We start from the raw sequence: 14,573 nt of genomic DNA on the forward strand, positions 1-14,573 counted from the left end.
TAGCGTACATAAACAAAAACTTTTTTTTAATGCAAGCATTCTTTTTTTATGCAAGCATTCATTATATGCTAAAAATAGGTGTTCCAGTCAAGCTTTGAGAGATGGACAAATGCACACATTAAATACTGTTATATTTCTTTTGAGACAGGTTAAAGTCCTAAAAGTGGTATGACATAGAAATATGATACCTGTAAACTTAAGGCTTCACAAAATACCATTCAAGGCTATTCAATTTGACCAAAAATAAATGTTGTCTGTCGTTACCTTAGAAACGCGATTTTACCTCTCTGACCTATCCTTGAGAATGAGTCAGAATGCAAAGTACAAAAATATATAAAAAATATAACTCCCCCCCCCAAAAAAAAAAAAAAATGTTTTTGGGGTATTTTCAGTTAAAATATATTGTATTACACCGAGAGATTTCTCAATACTGCCCTCCACTGTCTGTCTGTCAGGAGGGATGTACAAGCCTGTCTCCTGGTGGACAACTTCAAAGTGGCACCAATGTCCAGATATCCAGTTTCAGCATTGCTGCCGAGGCTGTGGTAGTTGTTGAGCATTCAAAAACAACTCTGTATACTGTATGTCATCAAAGGTGTCCCTAAAATACTGTTCTGTGATCCATAAAAGCACACCGCATCACCAGAATGTATGGTCACCTCAAGTGTGCTGAGTGGAATCTACCTTCCCCTTTATTCACTGAGTTCAAATCACTAGATACATGTCTGCTAGTGAACTGTACCTGTGCTGGCTACTGACTGTGTCTTGCCTTTCTCTCTCTCCTGAAGGTTTGATAGTGTTCCTGGGCATGATGGTTGGGGCGTTCATCTGGGGAGGCATGGCAGACAAACTGGGCCGTCGGAAGTGTCTGATCTGGGCACTCACCATCAACTGTGTCTTCGCCTTCCTCTCCTCCTTCGCCCAGGGATATGGCTTCTTTCTCTTCTTTAGGCTCATCTCCGGCATCGGGTAAGAAAGACCCCATCTATTGAGAGAGGGGAAACAAGAGATGAGTTTCTACTTGAAGGAATTAGGGTTGTGACTGGGATGCTAAAGGACAAGTGAACATGATCCTTTCGACCTGATAAAATAGACTTTGAACAACGTAACGGTTACAAAGCCACAGCCTCTGAAGAAGCTACATGAAAGAGGCAGTAGTTACTGTAGGACTCGTGCTAGATTACACTTCCTCCCATGTTCAGCACATTCAGAGCTACTCTCCTCCTCCACCTACAACAATGCAGCATTGTGCTATCTCAGAATAGTGTTGTTCCACAGGGATGTAAGCAAGCTTTGCTTACTGACTCCAGAATCAGGTCAAAGCGTATGCAAAAACATTGTGTAAACAGAAGACCTCAGCTGGAGGAGCATGGTGTATTAGACTATTGTGTATCTATGTATGGTTGGATATTAGTGGAAGCTCAAACTACTTACCTTAAACTACTGACCTTTCGGAAACTTAACTGATTACAAAAATACTGAAGTCTGTTCTTCCTCGAAAAATAGATGATTCATTGAGGGATTTCCTGGATTCATAATGGTGAAATAAAAAAGCAAATCTCTTGTGTAATCTACAATCATAATCTGTCAGTAAATTCCTACACTAATCCTCTGTATCTCCCTTCAGTATTGGAGGTTCCGTCCCCATCGTCTACTCCTACTTCTCAGAGTTCCTTCAGATGGATAAGAGGGGGGAACACCTGAGCTGGCTGTGTATGTTCTGGATGGTGGGAGGCATCTATGCCTCCTTCACAGCCTGGGGCATCATCCCTCACTATGGTACAGTACAATACTGCATACTAAACACTCAACAGACAACCCTTACTATAGCGGCCATGACCTGGGATTAATATCATCCTCCTTGCTGACATAAGCAAGTTCACCCAAGTTCAGCTACAGCAGTCCCTGCATTGGATGTTATGGAAACGGAACACGACTAAGCCACAGGAGGTTGGCGACACCTTAATTGGGGAGAATGTGCTTGTGGTAACGGCTGGAGTGGAATAAGTGGAATGGTGTGCCATTCCAGTCGCTACGTTCTAGCCGTTATTATGAGCCGTCCTCACCTCGGCAGTCTCCACCGGACTACGCATATGTGTTGGGTTAATTAACCGGCTGATAGATTTGTAATCCTAATATTAGTCTGTAAACACACCTATAGACCCAGGGAGGGATTTGGCTTGTGCTGTGTTCCAGGCTGGGGCTCTAGACCGAGATAATGACTGAGGTTGTGTGTTGTGTTCCAGGCTGGGGCTCTAGACCAATATAATGACTGAGGTTGTATGTTGTGTGTTGTGTTCCAGGCTGGGGCTCTAGACCAAGATAATGACTGAGGTTGTATGTTGTGTGTTGTGTTCCAGGCTGGGGCTCTAGACCGAGATAATGACTGAGGTTGTGTGTTGTGTTCCAGGCTGGGGCTCTAGACCAAGATAATGACTGAGGTTGTATGTTGTGTGTTGTGTTCCAGGCTGGGGCTCTAGACCGAGATAATGACTGAGGTTGTGTGTTGTGTTCCAGGCTGGGGCTCTAGACCAAGATAATGACTGAGGTTGTATGTTGTGTGTTGTGTTCCAGGCTGGGGCTCTAGACCGAGGTAATGACTGAGGTTGTATGTTGTGTGTTGTGTTCCAGGCTGGGGCTCTAGACCGAGGTAATGACTGAGGTTGTATGTTGTGTGTTGTGTTCCAGGCTGGGGCTCTAGACCGAGATAATGACTGAGGTTGTGTGTTGTGTTCCAGGCTGGGGCTCTAGACCGAGATAATGACTGAGGTTGTGTGCTGTGTTCCAGGCTGGGGCTCTAGACCGAGATAATGACTGAGGTTGTATGTTGTGTGTTGTGTTCCAGGCTGGGGCTCTAGACCGAGATAATGACTGAGGTTGTATGTTGTGTGTTGTGTTCCAGGCTGGGGCTCTAGACCGAGATAATGACTGAGGTTGTATGTTGTGTTCCAGGCTGGGGCTTCAGCATGGGGACAGAGTTCCAGTTCCACAGCTGGAGGGTGTTTGTGCTGGTCTGTGCCCTGCCTGCCATCACCTCCCTGGTGGGGCTCATGTTCATGCCTGAGAGCCCCAGGTTCCTCCTGGAGGTAAGATCTATTTTCTTAAGATTAAGATGAACAGTACAGGAATGTAATACTCAGGACCTTTAACATATTGTGTTGATCATACAATATGTTCATACAAAACCCCAAACTGAGTTTGCAGATGTATTTGGCTTAAAAACACACACAACTGAAATGTGTGGACGATAGGGGGGTTTTGACTTACAGTGTAACGATGTGCGCTGAGAGTCAGGAAGCAAGTTCAGGGAGTGAGTGTTAACAAATAAAAGCAACATAATACGAAACATGAACAACGCACAGACATGAAATACAGTATGTGGCTGTCTTTGTCAGAATGCCAAACATGACGAGGCCTGGATGATCCTGAAGAATGTCCATGACACCAACTGGAGGGCAAAGGGCCAGCCTGAGAAGGTCTTCCAGGTGTGTAGAGACAACATCACAGATGACCACTAAATAACACTTGCTTGAAGGACTGCTTTGGCATTTTCAGCTTCACAGAATATAATGAAACAAAGTGAACATCATTTCATTCCCCTCAGGTGACACACATCAAGGCTCCTAAGACCCAGGAGGATGAGTTCATTGAGATCCAGAGTGCCACAGGGACGGCTATGCAGCGTTGGGCCGTCCGGACCCTCACTCTGTGCAAACTGGTAGGACCAAAAATGTTCTGAAATCAAACACATTACTAATGAGACCAACGTTAACACCAACAGGCTATTAGTATGTGATGTGTCACTACGCTGTGTTTTCATTGCAGGTGCTGAAGAACGTTGCTTCTCTCTTGGGACCTGAGCTGAGACTGAGTACACTGTTCATGGCCATCATCTGGTTCACCATGGCCTTCAGGTAAATACAGTGCCTTCCACATTGTGTTACGTTACAGCCTTATTCAAAAATGTATTACATTGTTTTTATTCCTCATCAATCTACACACAATACCCCATAATGACAAAGCTAAAACAGTTTTTCTGAAAATGTTGCTAATTTATTAAAAAGAAAAAACTGAAATATCACATTTACTTAAGTATTTAGACCGTTTACTCAGTAATTTGTTGAAGCACCTTTGGAAGCGCCAAATACAACAAGTGTAGACCTTACCGTGAAACGCTTACTTACAAGCCCTTAACCGACAATGCAGTTCAAGAAATGTAGATAAGAAAAGATTTACTAAATAAACTAAAGTAAAATTATTGAATCAAATCAAAAAGTAACACAAGAAAATGACATAACAATAATGAGACTATATACACGGGGTACTGGTACCAAGTCAATATGCGGGGGTACAGGTTAGTCGAGGTAATTTGTAAAGTGACTATGCATAGGTAATAAACAGCGAGTAGCAGCTTTCAATGTAAATAGTCCGGGTGGCCATTTGATTAATTGTTCAGCCGTCTTATGGCTTGGGGGTAGAAGCTGTTAAGGAGCCTTTTGATCCTAGACTTGGCATAGCTTGCCGTGCGGTAGTAGAGAGAACACTCTATGACTTAGGTGACTGGAGTCTTTGACAATTCTTTGGCATTCCACTGACACCGCCTAGTATATAGGTCCTGGATGTCAGGAAGCTTGGCCCCAGTGATTTAGTGAGCCGTACGGATTACCCTCTGTACCATCTTACCGTCAGATGCCGAGCAGTTGCTATACCAGACGGTGATGCAACTGGTCAGGATTCTCTCGATGGTGCAGCTGTATAACTTCTTTTCATTCTCCTGAGGGGCAAAAGTTGTTGTCGTGCCCTCTTCACAACTGTCTTGTTGTGTTTGGACCATGATCTTTAGTTGGTGATGTGGACACCAAGGACCTTGAAACACTCGACCTGCTCCACTACAGCCCTGTCGATGTTAATAGTGGCCTGTTTACCCCTTATTTTCCTGTTGTCCACAATCAGTTCCTTTGTCTTGCTCACATTGAGGAAGAGGTTGTTGTCCTGGCACCACACTGCCAGGTCTCTGACCTCCTCCCTATCGTCTGTCTCATCATTGTCGGTGATCAGACCTACCACTGTTGTGTCGTCAGCAAACCTAAGGATGCCGTTGGAGTCATGCTTGGCCATGCAGTCGTGGCTGAACAGGGAGAACAGGATGGGACTAAGCACTCACCCTTGATGGCAGATGTGTTGTTGCCTACCCTTACAACCTCGGGGCAGCCCGTCAGGAAGTCCAGAATCCAGTTTCAGAGGGAGGTGTTTAGTCCCAGGGTCCTTAGCTCAGTGAAGAGCTTTGTGGGCACTATGCTTTGAACGCTGAGCTGTAGTCAATGAACACCTTTCTCGCATAGGTGTTAATTTTGTCCAGGTGGGAAAGTGCAGTGTGGAGTGCGATTGAGATTGCGTCATCTGTGGATCTTTTGAGGTGGTATGCGAATTGGAGTTGGTCTATGGTTTCCGGCATGGGGCTGTTGATGTGAGCCATGACCAGCCTTTCAAAGCACTTCATGGCTAAAGACGTGAGCGCTATGGGGTGGTAATCATTTAGGCAGGTTACCTTCGCTTCTTGGGCACAGGGACTATGGTGGTCTGTCTGAAATATGTAGGTATTACAGACTCGGTCACCGAGAGTTTGAAAATATCAGTGAAGACACTTGTCAGTTGGTCTGTGCATGCTTTGAGTACATATCCTGGTAATCTGTCTGGCCCTGCAGCTTTGTGAATGTTGACCTGTTTGAAGTTCTCACATCGGCTACGGAGAGTGTGATCACACAGTTATCCGGAACAGCTGGTGCTCTCATGCATGATTTAGTGTAGCTTGCCTCGAAGGGAGCATAAATGGCATTTAGCTCATCTAGTAGGCTTCCGTAACTAGGCAGCTCGTGGCTGGGTTTCCCTTTGTAGTCCGTAATATTTTTCAAGCCTTGCCACATCCGACAAGCGTCAGAGTCGGTGTAGTAGGATTCAATCTTAGTCCTGTATTGATGCTTTGCCTCTTTGATGATTCATTTGACGGCATAGCGGGATTTCTTATAAGCATCCAGATTAGTGTCCCGCTCCTTGAAAGCGGCAGCTCTAGCCTTTAGCTCGGTGCGGATGTGGCTTGTAATCCATGGCTTCTAGTTGGGAAATGTAAATACGGTCACTCGATGCACTTATTGATAAAGCCGGTGACCGAGGTGATATACTCCTCAATGCCATTGGATGAATCTCGGAACATATTCCAGTCTTTGTTAGAAAAACAGTCCTGTGCGAGTCACTGGTACCTCTTGTTTTAGTTTTTGCCTGTAAGCAGGAATCAGGCGAATAGAATTATGGTCTGATTTGCCAAATGGAGGGCAAGGGAGAGCTTTGTATGCGTCTCCGTGTGTGGGGTAAAAATGGTCCAGAGTTGTTTCCATCTGGTTGCACATGTGATGTGCTGGTAGAAATTAGGTAAAATGGATTTAACTTTGCCTGCATTAAGTCACCGGCCACTAGGAGCACCGCTTCTGGATGAGCATTTTCTTGTCCTTATACAGCTCATTGAGTGCAGTCTTAGTTCCAGCATCAGTTTGTGGTGGTAAATAGACGGCTATGAATAATATAGATGACAACTCTCTTGGTAGATAGTGTGGTCTACAGCTTATCATGTGGAATTCTACCTCAGGCGAGCAATACCTCGAGACTTCTTTAATATTAGACATCGCTCACCAGCAGTTAGTGACAAAGAGACGCGCCCCTCGTCTTACCAGATGTAGCTGCTCTGTCCTTCTGATGCACAGAGAAGCCAGCCAGCTCTATATTATTCGTGTCGTCATTTAGCCATGTCTCAGGGAAACACAAGATATTAAACTTTTTTATGTCCCGTTGGTAGGATAGCCTTAATCGTACATCGTCCAGTTTGTTTTAACCTCTTGTGACGAGCAATCCCGTATCCGGGAGCGTAATTATAGCCTCAAGCTCATTAGCATAACGCAACGTTAACTATTTTTGAAAATCGCAAATGAAATTAAATAAATATATTGGCTCACATGCTTAGCCTTTTGTTAACAACACTGTCATCTCAGATTTTCAAAATATGCTTTTCAACCATAGCTACACAAGCATTTGTGTAAGAGTATTGATAGCTGGCATAGCATTAAGCCTAGCATTCAGCAGGCAACATTTTCACAAAAACAAGAAAAGCATTCAAATAAAATCATTTACCTTTGAAGAACTTCGGATGTTTTCAATGAGGAGACTCTCAGTTAGATAGCAAATGTTCAGTTTTTCCAAAAATATTATTTGTGTAGGAGAAATCGCTCAGTTTTGTTCATCACGTTTGGCTAAGAAAAAAAAACATTCAGTCATTACAACGCCTAACTTTTTTCCAAATTAACTCCATAATATCGACAGAAACATGGCAAACGTTGTTTAGAATCAATCCTCAAGGTGTTTTTCACATATCTATTCGATGGTAAATCATTCATGGCAGTTGCCTTTCTCTTCTGAACCAAATGGAAACGTGCATGCAGCTGGAGATTACGCAATAATTTCGACGGAGGACACCAGGCGGACACCTGGTAAATGTAGTCTCTTATGGTCAATCTTCCAATGATATGCCTACAAATACGTCACAATGCTGCAGACACCTTGGGGAAACGACAGAAAGTGTAGGCTCATTCCTTGCGCATTCACAGCCATATAAGGAGACATTGGAACACAGCGCATTCAAAATCTGGGGCATTTCCTGTTTGAAATTTCATCTTGGTTTCGCCTGTAGCATCAGTTCTGTGGCACTCACAGATAATATCTTTGCAGTTTTGGAAACGTCAGAGTGTTTTCTATCCAAAGCTGTCAATTATATGCATAGTCGAGCATCTTTTCATGACAAAATATCTTGTTTAAAACGGGAACGTTTTTCATCCAAAAATGAAATACTGCCCCCAGAGGTTCAAGAGGTTATTAAATGATTGCATGTTCTTGGGGACCTTCTTAACCTACTCCTCATCTAATTCTTACAAGGCACCCCGTCCTCCTCCCCCTTTTTTCTGTCTTTCTTCACACTTATGACTGGGATTTGGGCCTTGTCTTGACAGAGCAGTATATCCTTTGAGTCGCACTCGACAAAAAAATCTTTGTCCAGTAATTGCTGTTCTGATGTCCCGAAGCTCTTCCAGTCATAAGAGACAGTAACAGCAACATTACGTACAAAATGAGTTACAAACAATGTGAAAAAACAAAACAAAATAGCACAGTTGGTTAGGAGCCTGTAAAATGGCAGCCATCCCCTCCGGCACACCTGTATTTGGGGAGTTACTTCCATTCTTCTCTGCAGATCCTCTCAAGCTCTGTCAGGTTGGATGGGAAGCGTTGCTGCACAGCTATTTTCAGGTCTCTCTAGAGCTGTTCGATCGGGTTCATGTCCGGGCTCTGGCTGGGCCACTCAAGGACATTCAGAGACTTGTCCCGAAGCCACTCCTACGTTGTCTTGGCTGTGTGCTTAGTGTCATTGTCCTGTTGGAAGGTGAACCTTCACCCCAGTCTGAGGTCCTGAGCAGGTTTTCATCAAGGATCTCTCTGCCCTTTGCTCCATTCATCTTTGCCTCGATCCTGACAAGTCTCCCAGTCTCTGCCGTTGAAAAACATCCCCACAGCATGATGCTGCCACCACCATGCTTCACCATAGGGATGGTTCCAGGTTTTCTCCAGACGTGACGGTTGTCATTCAGACCAAAGAGTTCAATCTTGGTTTCATCAGTCCAGAGATCTTGTTTATCATGGTCTGAGAGTCTTTTGGTGCCTTTTGGGAAACTCCAAGCGGGCTGTCATGTGCCTTTTTATTGAGGACTGGCTTCCATCTCGCCACTCTATCATAAAGGCCTGATTGGTGGAGTGCTGCAGAGAAGCTTGTCCTCCTTGAAGGTTCTCCCATCTCCACAGAGGAACTCTAGAGTTCTGTCAGAGTGACCATCGGGTTTTTGGTTACCTCCCTGACCAAGGCCCTCCTCCCCCGATTGCTCAGTTTGGCCGGGCGGCCAGCTCTAGGAAGAGTCTTGGGGGTTCCAAACTTCTTCTGTTTAAGAATGATGGAGGCCACTGTGTTCTTGGGGAGCTTCAATGCTGCTGAAATGTTTTGGTAGCCTTCCCCAGATATGTGACTTGATACAATAATCTCTCGGAGCTCTATGGACAATTCCTTCGACCTTTTTGCTCTGAGCAAAGAGTTTGCATACTTATGTAATAAGGAATTTCTGTTTTTTTTGTTTTATAAATTTGTTAATTTCTAAAACCTGTTTTCGCTTTGTCATTATGGGGTATTGTGTGTAGATTGCTGACAATGTTATTTTTTTAAAGTCCATTTTGAATAAGGCTGTAACGTAACAAAACGTGAAAATATTCAAGGGGTCTGAATACTTTCCGAAGGCATTGTATATGTACAATTCCTCCCATGGGCCCTGGTCAAAAGCAGTGTACTATATAGGGAATAGGGTGCCATTTAGGATGCTAAAATACTGTATTTTAATGTTGTCTACTGTGGTCCAATAACGCTGATACCATCGTATTTCAGTTACTATGGACTGGGTGTGTGGTTCCCTGACATGATCAAATACCTTCAGCAAGAGGAGTATGAGTCCAAAGTCAAGGTGTTCCACAGAGAGAGAGTAGAACGCTTCCACTTCAACTTCTCCCTGGAGAATCAGATCCACAGAGAGGGAGAATACATCAATGACAAGTATGTAATATCCATGCTCCACCTTCTGGCCCTTCTAAGTACTACACCCCAGCAACACCTAGTAATGCTGTATTACAACAATTTATCATGGTCATGTCTCTTGATAGTATCACAATCTAACATATCATTCTATGTAAGTACGGCACGTATTATTTATTTCACAATGATACAGACAATATTGAGGAAGGACTGTGCTGTCTGTCTTTCTAGCATGTAATGTGCCAAGTCATCAAAAATTCAGGAATCATGCTTTTGTGTTCCATCCCTTTAGGTTCATCAACATACAGATGAAGTCTGTTAAGTTTGAGGATTCACTGTTTGAAGATTGTTACTTTGAGGACATCGAGTCCACTGAAACAATATTTGAGAACTGTACCATCAGATCCACCGTCTTCTATAACACAGGTGGGACCACTGGAGGTGTTACAGTAGGCCAACCAATGCACCACATTGTCTACAAGTTTAACCCTTTGGAATGTTTCCAAAATGAAAAAAGGTTCAACAGAGATTGAACTTTTGCAAGAATCAAGTCCTGCTCAATATGAATGAATGATGTATAATGACAATGCAAGTATGTAATGCATTTCAAAATCATCAATTACCGTTGCTATATTTCACTGAAAACAGACAGTACATATTGACCAGTGGACTGAGAATTGCAAAGCCATTAATGTTTCTCCAAGTACACTATTTATGTTATATCGTTGGCATTGTCACGTTTCCTCCAGATCTGTATGAGGAAAGGTTCATAGACTGTAGGCTGGAGAACACCACATTCCTCCATAATAAGAAGGGTTGTCACTTGGACATCGACGAGGAGAACGATGTGCTCATCTACCTGGTCAGCTTCCTGGGGTCCCTGGCTGTTCTACCCGGCAACATCATATCAGCTCTGTTCATGGAGAAGATAGGCAGGGTTAAAATCATAGGTGAGTTGGTCTGTATTGGACAAAGTATAATGGTAATAGGTTTCTATGATTTTACCTGTATTGGTTCTTACAATGGACAGGTAGGACAGGTGTAGATTAAGTGTATAGCAGCAGCTCAGCTATTGTTCTGGCATTCTGCTCTTCAATTGGCAGATGAGAAAAGTATGAGCATTGAGTTTTATAAGGGTGTGAGCCTTGATATATGATCAAGGAACAGCGAAGTGTGATTGATTCTTACCGCACACCTCACGGCTCCATCTCCCTCTGCACATGATGTGCCAGTGCCACTGAGCTCACTGCTTCCTACTATGATCCCAATCTGCTCCTCCCTTTGCAGGCCTCTCCATGCTGATCTCAGCCGGCTGCACCTTGTTCCTGTTCCTGAGCTTCAGTCAGGCGGCCATCATAGCCTGGCAGTGTCTGTTCTGTGGGGTCAGCGTGGCAGCGTGGAACGGCATTGAGGTCATCACAGTGGAACTTTACCCAGCCTCCAAAAGGTACAGTACAGCATTCTGGAAATCAGACATGAATGTATTAGCTAGGCCCATCTAATTTATTATATTGTGCCTATTGGAAATAGATTGTTGATATGATATTGTATGATTTGCTTCATACTGTTAAAAGTATGTCAACCCATTATCATCAGTTACTGAATAAAATGGATGTAAAATGGTACATTTAAATTCAATCTTTATTTAACTAGGCAAGTCAGTTAAGAACAAATTCTTATTTACAATGATGGCCTACGCCGGCTGCGCCAATTGTGCACAGCCCTATGGGACTCCCAATCACAGCCAGATGTGATACAGCCTGGATTCGAACCAGGGACTGTAGTGACACCTCTTGCACTGAGATGCAGTGCCTTAGACAGCTGCACCACTGTGTCCCCTGTGGTGTATTTAACCGATGTCCCTAACCTCCTCGCACAGAGCCACGGCGTTTGGGGTGTTGAATGCTCTCTGTAAGCTGGCGGCCATCCTGGGCACCTCCATTTTTGCCTCCTTTGTGGGGGTCACCAAAGTTGTCCCCATCCTCCTCTCCTGTACTGCTCTGGTGTGTGGAGGTCTGGTGGCCCTCAAGCTACCTGAGACCCGGGAGAAGATCCTCCAATGAGGAGGTCATACTGGCTAAAGGTCACAGGAGCAAGGAGCCACCTTTACAGGCAGAGCTCCTCTGGAAGACACACAGGCATTATGCAAGATTGGTTGTAACCACCTGGAGCTGACAAGAGTTTGTTCCATCAACATAGAGATCCTTTAATTACATGCTAACTAACAGTGTTCTTCATTGTCTGTTCTGTCTCACTAGTTATGATGTGTTTGGAGTGAAATGCTTTAAAATCAACTCCAAAAATCTAAATTATTATTGGGATTAAGTGGGAATATTTCTCTAATTCCTTATCTATTGGTCTAAAAACCATAGTTTGCCCCATTAATGTACGATATTGTCGACACAAGATAAGAATGGGAAAATATGTAAACCTCTTGATGGAGACTGGTAACCAGAAACAGATTTCTGGTCAAGGGAATCTTTCTCCAATGCCATTTTGAATTCAGGTACTGTTTTGTTTTGCTAAAATTATGTTGTTTTAATCTTGGCCCTGCCTTAATGAATACTTATCAACTCAAACACTACCTTCTCTCCAAAATGTAAACTATATTGACTGTAGTATAGCATTATTCTCGTCTTGTGTTTCAATCAACCCACAGTATGTAGTGGGAGGACAGCAAATATCCTTCACCACATCTATACTGTATTTTTGAATCATTACCTTTAGTTGAGTGTTTGAGGTTATAGTCTATTAACAAGGGGTATATTCAGTAGGTCGCCATTTAGGGAACAGCATACAACTGCTATTTACTGCAGTATTCTCCATCAAATTGAGGAGATAACGTATTTGGCCGTTCCATTCTAATCTTATTTTCAGAAAAGCTCTGAAAATGTAATCCTGCTGAATATACACCTGCAATCAAACCAAAAAAATTGCATTCCAATTTTCCAATTGAATCTAACTTGCAACTTCATTCAGCAAACTGTTTGGTCCTAATGTGTGTTTGTGTGCTTGATGTAAATGTTCTCAGTTTCTCACTTGGGCTGTGGTTTATTTGTGTTGTCTATGCAACGACATCTTTAGTTTTTCTGTGGAAGTGGTACCACATAGGAATACGGGGGGGAAAATGAGTTTTAAAATATGTGGGGGAAATGTTCTTATTGGTGATAGGAGATTCACTGAAGCACACAGTGCTGTTACTGCTAACTGTTGACTGAGTCGCATGTGTGTGTTAGTAATGTTTCTGTGTCTTTCATGTGTTGTTCAAAAAGTAATGAATGATGATTGCTGTCTGTGTGTCACTGTAAATAGCTGACTGGATTGTAGCCTGTACCGGCTTGAATTAACAATCACTTTAGTTAGTTGTTTCTTGTCAAGTATTGTGGAGCCAATTGCATTTCTTTCCAATACAAAACAAGACTTTTGCCAATTATTTCTGTCATACTAACACAAACTGAGGCTTTGCTGTTGAAACACTATTTTGCATTTGACTATCCTTATTGTATCTACACTATATTCACACAATAACATATTTCAAAATAGAGAAAGCTACAAAACAAGAATAAAGGTGATGTTGTATTATCCTTTTTCAAAGTGTAGGTTTGGTTTCCTTTAGTCAATAGAACATCTGTACCATTATATGAAGGTATACACAATTATTTCCTATACATTGTGTAATACCTGTTATCAATTGAGCTGCAGGAAGAAATCAGCCTTAACTGAATGCAAGGATTCTGTCGAGCTGTAAGTTGTGTTTTCAATAAAACCTTGTTTCTTTCTCAAGCATCTTTTTGAGCAGCAGCATCACTGTTATAAAGGGATTGGCTTATGGATACACTTATTGGGTGCATTCATGTTTGTGTCTGCATCTTTGTAAAACAGAAAGCCATACTTTGTTCTTTGTTTTTATATTTTTATCTCAAAATATTGTCTGTTGTGGAAAAAAATATTTTGCATACAGTTTTTGTTTTGGGGTTTTGTGACTGTGAAAAGATGAAACAAATCAAATAAATCTATCAGTGTACTGTGAGCGATGGTTGGTTTGTTCTTCTTGGCATTAAGTCTGTAATAGGCCACAGAGTGGTAGACAGACCTGGTTGATTCAGGTTTCTACAGTGATATGACAGTTGTAAAATAGGAACATGAGGAACTGCACACCAGTCATTCATTCTGAATTAGAAACATGCTCTCTTACGCTTGGTTGAGATGTTTTGAGTCAGACATAGAACCCATTCAGGGGTCCCATCATTTCACCTATTTTGAGTGGGGGGGGTACCTCTCTACACAGAGCATTGGAGGGGGGGGGGGTGTGGGTGGTGCTGTTTACTCTACCAGAGGTGTGAAACAACTTACTTCACCAGGCAGTTCCTCATGGACACCAGGTCCAAAAGCAGAGTAAAAATGGGAGCTGTGGATATTTATAGGTAAAGTGGGACAGAATGCTAACAATGAATAAATCGTATTTCTCCGTTTGCATATTGTATGAAGAATTGTTAACAATTATAACGGACATCTATATAAAGGCAGGTAACCTAGTGGTTAGAGCGTTGGGCCAGTAATTGAAAGGTTGGTGGATCGAGTCCCCGAGCTGACAAGGTAAAACTCTGTTGTTCTACCCCTGAACAAGGTAGTTTACCCAATGTTCCTAGGCTGTCATTGTAAATAAGAAATTGTTCTTAACTGACTTGCCTAGTTAAATAAAGGTTAAGATTTTTTTATTTTATCTTGTGATCCTGTTCTGCCTGTGGCTATGGAACCTGCTGCACTGGACGTGCTATCTTGGTTCCTCTCTAGGTTTATTCTTAGGTTCCTGCCTTTCTAGGGAGTTTTTACTAGCCACTTGCTTCTATATTTGCATTGCTTGCTCTTTGGGGTTTTCGGCTGGGTTTCTGTATAGCACTTTGTG

General features: G+C 42.8%; 1 protein-coding gene across 1 annotated transcript in view; it reads left to right on the forward strand.

Moving 5' to 3' along the window:
* The window catches only part of LOC135524530 (synaptic vesicle glycoprotein 2B-like), a 38,493-nt gene extending 24,796 nt beyond the window's left edge, over nt 1-13,697 (forward strand). Inside the window, exons 3-13 of the mRNA XM_064952136.1 lie at nt 789-969; nt 1,628-1,779; nt 2,953-3,086; nt 3,396-3,485; nt 3,605-3,718; nt 3,826-3,914; nt 9,524-9,688; nt 9,960-10,093; nt 10,417-10,617; nt 10,955-11,114; nt 11,547-13,697. Of these exons, the coding sequence (XP_064808208.1) occupies nt 789-969; nt 1,628-1,779; nt 2,953-3,086; nt 3,396-3,485; nt 3,605-3,718; nt 3,826-3,914; nt 9,524-9,688; nt 9,960-10,093; nt 10,417-10,617; nt 10,955-11,114; nt 11,547-11,730 (1,604 nt within the window). The 3' untranslated portion in view covers nt 11,731-13,697. The remainder of the gene's footprint in view (nt 1-788; nt 970-1,627; nt 1,780-2,952; nt 3,087-3,395; nt 3,486-3,604; nt 3,719-3,825; nt 3,915-9,523; nt 9,689-9,959; nt 10,094-10,416; nt 10,618-10,954; nt 11,115-11,546) is intronic.
* The last annotated feature ends 876 nt before the right edge of the window (nt 13,698-14,573 follow it).

This window comes from Oncorhynchus masou, chromosome 31 (assembly GCF_036934945.1).
Source record: "Oncorhynchus masou masou isolate Uvic2021 chromosome 31, UVic_Omas_1.1, whole genome shotgun sequence".
In the NCBI taxonomy this organism is placed as follows: Eukaryota; Metazoa; Chordata; class Actinopteri; order Salmoniformes; family Salmonidae; genus Oncorhynchus; species Oncorhynchus masou.